The sequence below is a fragment of the Tursiops truncatus genome, chromosome 6 (assembly GCF_011762595.2).
Source record: "Tursiops truncatus isolate mTurTru1 chromosome 6, mTurTru1.mat.Y, whole genome shotgun sequence".
Taxonomy (NCBI): Eukaryota; Metazoa; Chordata; class Mammalia; order Artiodactyla; family Delphinidae; genus Tursiops; species Tursiops truncatus.
In genome coordinates, this window is record NC_047039.1 from 93,813,768 (window position 1) to 93,825,030 (window position 11,263).

The following is an 11,263-nucleotide window of genomic DNA, read 5'->3' on the forward strand; positions in this document are numbered from 1 at the left end:
ATAATTTCCCTCAAAACCGTGTTATATGACGATATGCATGATACTAGTCATTACTTCACCTTTGATCATAAATATTTCTAGAAAATATTTGAAGATTTAATCAAATTTTCCCAAGGCATCTCTGACTCCTTTGATATTCAAACCATTCTCTTTCTCTTGTCTGTAATCTGGTCTAATTTTGTAAAATCTTCGTCTGATAATAACTTTACCTGTTATTTGAGTGGTTCTTCAACACTGTTTTCACGAACTTTACAAAACCCAGTATCTTTTGCAAGATTTGCCATTGATTAGTATATCTGTATTGTATCATGGCAAGAAACTAAGATACCAGCAAGAAACTAAGATACCATTGGTGAGGATGAAAGTGTGAGGATGTTTGAGTATAGACTAATTTTGCAAGTGGATAATACATTCATAAATATTTGTGTAACGATGACCTCTGATTCCCTACCATATATGTGTTATAATGATACATTTGCCTTCCTCGGTTATGAGGGAATAAGAAAACCTGAAGATACCTATATACCTTTTTTATTTCCTATAAAATATAACACAGTTTTAGTTATAGTGGAGCAATTTTTTTCCTGATAGATGGGGGTCAAGGTTATAAAGAAAACCAAAATTTAACTTGTTAATTAAGATCATAAGAACTATGAACTGTTGTGTGACAACTATTCTAATTAGTTTCTTTTTTCTTTCTTTCTTTTTTTTTTTGCTGCGTGACATGCGATATCTTAGTTCCCCCACCAGGATCGAACCCATGTCCCCTGTATTGGGCGCGCAGAGTCTTAACCACTAGACTGCCAGGGAAGTCCTTAATTAGTTTCTTAATGATGTGCCTGGTTTGAATTTCAGTTTTGTACAAGCTATTTAACTTCTCTAGACACCATTTTTCTAACCTGTAAAACTGTAAAACCTGATAAGATAATAGTATCTTCCTCATGGAGTAGTTATGATCATCAAAATGACATAATCCATCAAAAGAGCAAGTGATCAAATGATATAATCCATCAAAAGAGCGAAGTATCTGGCCCATAGTAAGTGGCCAATACATATTGTTACTGTCATTTTATCATAAAGATAACTGGGATTGCTTTTTCCCCACTCCTCTCAAGATCGCTCAAGATCATTCATAAAAGCAGTCCAAACTTGTCAAGAGTTTCTATATTTTTTTCCTGCTGACAGCTTCAAATTCATGTTAAATTGTCAATAATTTCCTTCCCAAAGTAGCATTTTTAAAGTATATTAAAAGTGGAAAGTAATTTTAAATGAATTTCAAAGTAATTAGACTAAGGATTACTCTAAGGACTACTGAAAAATAATCATAATCATATAGTGAATGTAGATAACATTTTTATATCATAATTTTCAGTAAACAGGTAGTGAGCCAGTAATACTCTACCTCATATGAATAGTCTATTGCGCAATATTTGAATGCTGGAAACATGTCTTCTTTCTTTGGAAGCAGTACAAATTACAACGTCCGGAAATATAAAAATTAAAAGTAAATGTTGGTAAAACAGCAAAGCCAGGAGCAGAAAACCATTCTTAATCACAAACCATTGGTTCATTCATTTTAAAAAAGGCTCTCAATGATAAAAATTTAACTATGAAAATAACATTTATTACTGTGATTTAAATCTAATATGAAAATAATATATATTGGTATAAAATTGTTCATATATTTTTCATACTATTTTATCCATACAACTCCTAGCTGGTGGATTGCAATATATTTAATGTGATCATTTTGTTGCAAAAGAGGCTGGGGTTCACAAGACTGATAGTGATTTTCTCAGGATAACTGTATTTCCTAAGTGGTCTTGAAAAAGGGCAAAACTGTGCTCAGTGGAGTAGGATTTGGAAAATTCCACTCTCTTAGAAAATAAAAAGCCTGAGTTAGAATTACCTACTAGCTCATTTGGAATAAAGCAACTATAGTATATTATTTTTAGGTCATTGGGTCATTATTAGTAAATCAACAAATTCACCTAATGAAGTAAATTTTTTTTCTTTTCCATTATGGTTTATCACAGGATACTGAATATAGCTCCCTGTGCTATATGATAGGACCTTGTTGTTTATCCATCCTATATATAATAGTTTGCATCTGCTAGTCCCAGATTGTCTCAATAAATTTTGAATGCTGAATGAGTCCAAAATGGTTCTCATTTACGTGAGAATCAGAGGAATTACAGCTTAGAATATTTACTCTAGGACACAGTCCAGTTTACCAGAAAGTTCTTAGCATTTTGATCAATCATTTAAAATGTTTTTGGGAATTCAGATATAAACTAGAAGTTTCCATACAGTAGTAGTTTGTCAGTAAGCTTTCAGTGAATGAAATACACATTTTAATCCAAATGGTCTTGCTTAGTTTCATTATCATTTAAAATCTGTTTGAGGTTTACCTATTTCCAAATAGTAAAACTGCTCTCCAGAAGAACTGAAGATCTCATTTACGTTAATTGGCTATGAATCTATTCCTATTTTCAGTTATCGTCAAGTGAACATTCTTAACTACTCAATTACTGGGTTAAAAATCTAAGTAAAAACTTCTTAATATAGAGCACAATTATTTTATTTCACTAATGAATCAGAAGACATTTTGGATATTATAATAAGCATTCCAATGAAAACAAACCCAGTAAGTTATGTGAAAACTTTTTAATGTTGTTAGATTCTGTGATATCAACAAGTGTGGGGAACACATAGTGTTGGTGCCCTCTTTCACTCTTAATGCCAACATAAGCATCTTCTAACTGGTGATTACTTCTCTGGAAATATTTCCAATCATTGTACTTCCATACCTTTTCCATACAGAGTATCACTGATCTTTGAAACAAATATTGATTCTAGAATTTCTACTTCTTGATATTGCACTTTCAGGAAAAATTATTTGAATGTGCCCGATAGTAGAAAAAGTTAAAAATCAACCACCTCTACCTAGTATATCCATTCAGTTTATTGTCAGCGTTTATCTTAAATTTTCCTTTCTTGTGAAGCCTAATATTCTATCAGCTTTGGATTCATCACTCTCATCAACTTCATTAAACAATAATTACTGTTGTATTGAAGTTAATCATTTAAATTCATGCTAAATGTATAGTACTTAAATAAGATACCGGACATCATATACATTCATAAAATTTCTTTCATCTGTCAACTGTATTTCATTGCATTATAGATATTTGAATCCATCTCATAGCGGTGGGTGGACATGAAGAGAGAGAAACTGGCCTTACTTCTAAAATCCAAGACAAGGGGGAAAACAAGCAAAATCATGGTTAGAGAGAAGGTATCTTAAAATAATCAACTTCTGAATTGCAGCAATTCCTGAAATAGTTTTCCTTACATATTCCTAAAAATTTTATTGCTCCTGTGCTACCTCCTGACAGGACTCTGATGGGTCAGAATAGAAATGCATACAAATCATTAGGTCAGGCTCTTATGCACAATGCTAGAGAAGTTAGTTTTTTCCACCCAGCTTTATTGAGGCAGAATAGATACAATAAAAATTGTATCTATTTACAGCGTACAAATATAAAATGGAATATTATTCCCAAGATTACTTAAGATCACACAGAGGTGAGGGTGGATTGCAGGCTTCCCATCTCCTTCCACCAGCCTCGGGCATCGGGAGATTTCTTCCCTTCCTCACTTCCTTGCACAAAAACCACACTTTCACCATTGTCAAATCGCAGAGGAGGTAAGGTTCACGGATATTCTCAGGTTGTTTAATCTATGCAACCTAATTAGTGGCTAGAAATCCTATTGGCCTTTCTCTTCCCTTCACACCCTCTATTCTTGCCCAATTAGGTTAGGTGGGCGCTGGTTCTGGGGTCTTGTCCCCACAGAACCACATCAGCCGGGCCTCACAAATCTGTTTTCTAGAGATTTCGGAGCCGCCATACTCTAGCCCCAGCCCGACCTTTTCTTCCCCTCAGCTCGAGAACACCTTACCTCCCTCCTCTCTCCAGCCTCTCAGAGTTCTCACCAGAGGTGAAATCGCGTCCTCCCGCTCTTCCGAGGAGAAAATTCCCGCCCACTGAACACGTGACCTCTGACCGTGCGCTCAGTGCTTTCATTGGCCAGCCGGGCCTGGCGTCGCCCCGCCACGCCGTCTTGCCCCGCCCCTCGGGATGAGGGCACTTCCGTCTGCGGTAGCCCACGTCCTGGGACGCCCAGGCAGGAGACGGCCCAAGCACGTGATGTGGTCAGCGCCGAGGTTCTCACAGGTGAGCAAACCTTCGCGGCACAAGAGGGACAGTGACCGTGGGGATGGTGGCGGGAAGCTCGGAGGAGCCAGTGTGAAAAGTCGCGACGGCCACAGGAGTCTGAAATTCTTTGGTGTGGCTGCGCCGAACGCGGAGGGACCAGATGAGGACAAGGGCAGAGGCGAGCCGGAGGGCAGATGAGAGGATTTAGCAGCCAGATTCAGGGGCAAAGGAAAGCAAAAGGGAGGAGGCAAACGTGACTCCAGACATGTCTGGCTAGGTGATGGTCATGCCTTAGCAGAAGAACCTTCGAGGAGGGGCAGGAAAAGAACGAGTTAGACTGGGGAAATGCAAATTGTATACCTTGATCACAGCCGCCCTTTCACCGGCAGACTCATTTAGGAGTCCCTAGATCCACCTGAGAAGGAAGGAGACTTGTCCCTTTCTTTCCGTTTCCTAATCCTGCCTTCCTGACATAGCTTGGCCTTTGATTCCTTCCCAGAGGATTGCAAGAAGTAACATAGACTTATTTATTTTACTAACACATGGGTTTCTTTCAAGTTAATTATTAACGAAATACTAATTATGAAACTCAGTGGTTAAGCCACAGTAAGTTACCTACTTCATTCTACGTTGTAGAGGTTTGTGCAGTTTGCTACAGCGATACGGATTTTATGTTTAGCAAGAATCAGTTGTAAAGGTGTTCATCTGGCATGGAAGTACATTAATTATTCTGTGTTCTTGGATGTATACCTTTTTTAAACCAATTTTAATATAATTTTGCAAAAATTACAAAAGTAACACGAAGTAGTTATACTCATCCTAACCAATAAAACCATCCCAAGATGGATACAGAAAAAGTAATCTCTGTTACCACCCCAACTCCCAGGTAGATGATATTAACAATCTGGGGTGTATCTTTTCACACTTTCCTGCATGTTCATACAAATTTATACAGGTATGCATGCACAAAATAGTTTGGCCAATTATATAAAAATGGGTTACTTATTTCCCTCACTAAACAATACATTCTGAACAACCTTCCAGATCAAGACATACAGATTTAACTCATTTTTAAACAGCCACATATTTCATAGTAAGGATGTGCCATAATTTATCCAAACTTTCTACTACTGATGGATTTTAACAGATTGTTTCCAGCTTTTTACCTTGAAAATAATACCGCAGTAAGAATTCTTGGACATATGGTCTTGAATATTATTGCTGTTATTTCTATGGTATATATTTTGTTGTTTTGCTGACTCACATAAGTGAGACCATTTCAGATTTAATAGCTATTACCAATTTACCTCCCCCAAATTTATGCATTTTATGTTAACAGTGCCTGAGAGGAACCATTTTCCTGAATACTCAACAGAAATGAATATATTGCTCTTTAAATATTTTTGCTGATCTGATACGTGAAAAATACTATCTTGTTTTAATTTGCATTTCTCTGATTGCTGCTGAGATTAAGCACTTTTTAGAAGTTTATGAGCCCTTTGGATTTCTTCTTCCAGGAACTAATTGCTCAGGAATTGTGTGTGTGTGTGTGTGTGTGTGTGTGTGTGTGTGTGTGTGTGTCTGTGTGTGTATGTGTGAGTGAGATCAGGCAATTTTTCTATTGAGTAGGTCGTCTTTTTGAAGATCTTGAGTATAGGTATATTAGTTAATATCAAGTTTGGCTGTGTAAAAAACAGAATATTCCAAAATAATATAAAATTTATTTCTCTTTCGTGTAAATGAAGCATAGAGGTAAAAGCTTCAAAACTGATATGGCAGCTGTCCTCACAAAGTCCTTAGGGACTTACCTTCCAGCTCATTACTCTGATATTCCTAGGTTGTGATCCTTGTTTTCATGGTCTCAGGTGACAGTATCTATATTTCAGGCATCAGGATGGAGGAAGGAATGAAAAAGAGGAGAGACCAAGAGCACAATGTTCCTTTATATAATCTGTAATTAAAATTGTGAAATACAATGTGCATGTAGAAAAGTCCATAAGACAATGTATAGTTTAAAAATTATTTTAAAGAAACATCCATGCAAACTCTACTCAGAAACAGCATTACAAGAATTTCAGGAGCTCTCCATTTCCTTTTCTAATCATAACTCTCCCTAGAGGAAGTCTCTTCCTAGATCTAGAGATTACTGTAATCCTGACTTTATGATAATCATTGCCTTGCTTTTCTTTAAAGTTTCACCCAAGTATGCATTTATAAATGATATAGTTTCGCATATTTTTTAATCCTACTGTTTGTGTTAGTTTGGTTCTTGCTTCTTCCATTCAGTGGATGTTGTTGTACGTATATATGTTAATTCAATTTCATTGTTGAATTACTCCCTTCGTATAAATATACGTCAACTTGTTTATCCATTCTGTTATTGATGGATCTTTGGATTATTAGTTTTGGGCAATTACAAATAATGCTGCTGTCAATATCCTTGTACATGTATCTTAGTACACATATACCATTCTCTAGAATATAAATTTTGGAATGAATTTCTTGATTATTGAGAAATGTGCACATTTTTACATTTAACTCAAGAATGCCAAATTGTTTTCCAAAATGATTATACCAGTTTACATTCCCACCAGCAACGTTTGCTCTACATTTGCTCTATTGCTCAACGTTTGCTCTATTGCTCTACATTCTCACTGACCCTGATCAATTTCATTCTATTTAATTTTGAGAATCTGGTATCTAGCTGTATCTTAAGGAAGGTTCCTTAAGAAGCTGTATCTAGCTGTCTCTTAAGGAAGGTTCCCGTAAGCTTCCACATGACACTTCTGCTTACCTCTCATTGGCCAGGCCCTAGTCACATGGTCAGTCCTCTCTGTAATAAAGATTAGAAGATTCAGGTTTTATTCTGCACAGTCATGTGCATAGTTACAACTTGGAGATTCTATTACTAAAATAGTAAGGAGAGAACAGATCTGGGGGACATACATAGTAAGTGTCTGCCACATTAAGAATAATAATTTAAAAACAGCTAACTTTTATTGAGCATTTACTATGTGACAAACACTATTATAAACACTTTGCCACTCTTTGTAAACTAGATACCATATTACAAACCCCAGTTTACAGATAAGAAAACTGGGACATTGAGAACTTAAGTATCTAATTTAAGTAGTGTTAAGCTAGAAAGTATGAGACAGAATTGCAAACCCAGACAGTCTAGTTCAGAATCCATGCTTTTAGCTAGGCCATACACTCTTTAAAAGGAATATTTGTTCTTGGTCTGCTGTATGTTTTGCGAATATTTTCTCTTTGCTTATCTTTGGAAATTTCTAAAAGTTTTCTTTATATATCTACAGTGAATTTTATCATATCTAAATCATCTATATTTTTTCTCAGTAATGTTTCTGCATAATTTCTAAAATTATGCATTTAAAGAGAATCTTAGTACAATTACTTTTCCCCATAAGTTTTAATTCACCATTATTTGCACCATTATTATTTTGAATCTAGGTGGAAATAAATGTTTAGATACACTTGAATATAACTAAGTTGAGGAGCCATAAAAGAAGGGGGAAAGCTCCCTTTCTATCCAGATTAATTCCACACATTTGGGGAAATCTCCTGTGATGATGTTAAGCTTCATTGTTATATTCACATGCTGTGCTGTCGAGGCCATAGTAATAATGTTCAATGTTTTTGAGAACATACTTTGTGCCAGGCACAATACGAAGCACTGACGATGCAAAAATAAGGAAAACAAATCTTTACCTTTAGGAAGCTCACAAATCCTCGTCTGAGGTGGTTTTTCATCTCTTCAGACAATTCTATACACTGCTGCCAGGATGATATTTCTAAAACAACTAACTGAGAATATCATTCTGCTGCACATTCTTTCATCTTTCTCTCACATACAGGATAAAATCTGAAATCCTTACCAAGGAACAATTACTCACTCAACCCCATTTACTTTGGAACCCTGAACCACTAACCATTCTCTGAACATCTCCCAGGTCCTCCCACTTCCAAGTCTTTGTTCCTGCTGTTTTATTTTGTTTTCTGATCACATGTTGAAACCCTATTTATTCTATAAGGTTCAGTTCAAATGTTTCCTCCTCCCACTGATACTTTTAGAATTAGTTGTTACCTTTTCAGCACTCTTAGAGTTTTTGTCAACATCCCACTTTGGGAAATTTTCATGCTTTGCATTGTAATTGTTTTGTTTGTGTCTGCTTCCCCCACTAGACTGCAGTCTTCCTGAGATGGTAGACCATGGACCATGTCTTAATTATATACTTTGTAAGTAGCACAATGCTTTATCTAGAATAAGCTCTGAAATGAATATTTAATTTACTTAAAATCTGGCACTAGGTCACTTTGAAATAATAGCTATCAAAAAAAATTTTTTTGGTATTTTTAGGTTTTTGATGTTTTTGCAAGAGCACTAATGTGTATGAAATATTACACACACACACACACACACACACACACACACACACATCAGCCAAAGGGAACATGGCATGAATATGGCAGATAATCATCTTGAAACAGAATTGCAGATTAGTCTGAAACTGATAATGGAGAAAATCTGGATATATAAAATGAAATAATATTGCACAAATGTGTTGCATAAGTAGCTTATTGTCTTGTTTGCTAATTTATGGGTGTAGCCTCACATACTATCTTTTGACCAGTAAGGGACTATTTCACATAAATAGATTGAGAGCAAACATTTTAGCACAACATATTTAATCTAATTAACCTAGATAATAGTGCTAGAAAAGAGCTGTGGTAGCATCAGCATGTAAAGAAATTTTCTCAAGTATAGAAGAGAAACCTAACATTTCATATTCATGGAGTTTACTTTTTTTTACATGAAGAAGCCAAATGTTATTGTAGCTTATTTTTGCAACATTTGTCTCTATAAACACTATCACTTTTCTCTGTTCCACATGTCCAACCCCTCAACATTTTTCTAATTATGAGCCATCTCATACCTCACATGTTTATCAGATCTTTCACACGCATTGAAAATTCACATAAGTGAAGTTTCTGGCCAGGATGAAAACTTTATCCATGCTTATATTTGACTCTGTACCCACCAAAGAAAACACAGGCTGGAATAAACAGTTATGCTTGAGTGTCCATTTCCTTAGGAAAAATGAAAAAGCCAGCTCTACACTTTAACACTTCCCTGGGTAACATTTACCCTAATACCTTTCATATTGTTACCAAACCAAACTTGGGTCCACTCACCCTTATGCAGTAAAGCCAATCTACTGACACCAGGTTGTGGTAAAGGAAGGTGCAGCATTTACTGCAGGGCACCAAGGAAGAAGTTCAAGACAGCTAGTGCTCCAAAAAGCCAGAACTCCCCCTATGGGTTTCAGCAAGGCATTTTAAAAGGCAAGGTGAGGGAGGGACATCCCAGGGTATGTGATCAGCTCATGCACAATTCTCTGACTGGTTGATAGTGAGGTAACAGGGCATGTGACAGGGGCCAACATTATCAATCCTTAGGCGCCAGTAGGTCTGGGGGCTACGTGCTTATGATCATCAAGTAGTTCATTTCTTCCATTTGGTGGTGGTTTTACCATCTGTAAAACAACTCAGGAAATATGCATCAGATACTGTTATATAGGTACTTCAGAGAGGAGTTAAAGCAGAGGATATGGAGGAGAAGTCTGTCCTGGGAAGGCCCCATAAGGTCCTGCTCAGTTACAGTACTTCATGGTCCAGTGAGGTTAAGCGATTTGCCCAAAATTACATAGGTGGGTCTAGAACACAAGTCTTCTGACTTCAACCAGTGAGGTGTAATTGTTCAGTCACTGATTTATCCATCAATTATTTTTATTTTTTAATTTTTTTAATTATTTTATTTTTTGCAGTACGTGGGCCTCTTACTGTTGTGGCCTCTCCCATTGCGGAGCACAGGCTCTGGACGTGCAGGCTCAGCGGCCGTGGCTCACGGACCTAGCCGCTCCGCGGCATGTGGGATCTTCCCGGACCAGGGCACGAACCCGTGTCCCCTGCATCCGCAGGCAGACTCTCAACCACTGCGCCACCAGGGAAGCCCTCCATCAATTATTTTTAAGCATATATTATATGGAGGAACCATGCTAGTTGGGGGAGAGCAGATGATTCTACTATGTCACTGTGTCAGGGAAAAGAAGACATTCACATAAATAACTAGTTATTCCCTCAGAAAATTAATGTCATGAGAGTTATGGGAGTATAAAAAGGAGAAAATGTTGTATTATTTTAACAAGTAAGTTGTAGAGATACAGAAGAATAATTGATTAGGTAACTCATTTAGATATTTCACCAGATTAACCACAACTATAGGAAATCTAGCTGTTTGAACCACAAAAGCAGTAACAGTACTACTATGTACCTAATGAAAAATGAACCAACATAAAATAAATAACTTCCTAAGGTCTAAATTTGCAAATTCAAACTATAATTAGTTATAATAAATGTCACAAATATCTAAGGTAGCCAATATCATACTTATAAAAGGTGGGAAAACTATTACTTCTGTTTTTCTCTCCAAAAGAAGTCTTAATATTGTATGAGGCATCCTTGATTGTATTTATGCTTTATATTTTTTAAATGGAGGAGATTAAACTAAATTTGGGAAGAGGATATTACATTAATAGCTACATTTCCAAATGCAGGAAAAATAATTATATGAAAAACTGAGGGAGTGCTTTTCCCATAAATCAAAAGATTTGACTTGTAAACAGCAATTCTCACCACTTCATATTTTATTCTATTTTATTTTATTTTTCCTTATTTTTCTATTTATTTGATATTTCATAGATATTCCCACCATCCAGAACTAACAAATATTCAATTTTTCTATTATTTATTTCAACTAGGTTTTGTTTTGTTTTTTAGTAACAAAGGATGTAATTAAGGTCTACTTTTTAACCTATCTCTATCCTATTTCTCAACTTCCCTTTCAGACCACTTCATATTTTGAATTTAGACCCAATCTTGTACTTTAGAATATAAATTAATTTAACAAATAATTTTTTAACAACTACTATGTGCTCAGTATGTACAAAGTTAATAGGAAGTTA

At 36.0% G+C, this 11,263-nt stretch overlaps 1 protein-coding gene across 1 annotated transcript in view; it reads right to left on the bottom strand.

Annotated features, from left to right (window-relative positions):
• The window catches only part of SHOC1 (shortage in chiasmata 1), an 88,885-nt gene extending 87,438 nt beyond the window's left edge, over nucleotides 1–1,447 (bottom strand). The window contains exon 1 of the mRNA XM_019946352.3: nucleotides 1,403–1,447. Within this exon, the coding sequence (XP_019801911.2) occupies nucleotides 1,403–1,447 (45 nt within the window). The remainder of the gene's footprint in view (nucleotides 1–1,402) is intronic.
• Nucleotides 1,448–11,263: the final 9,816 nt, after the last annotated feature.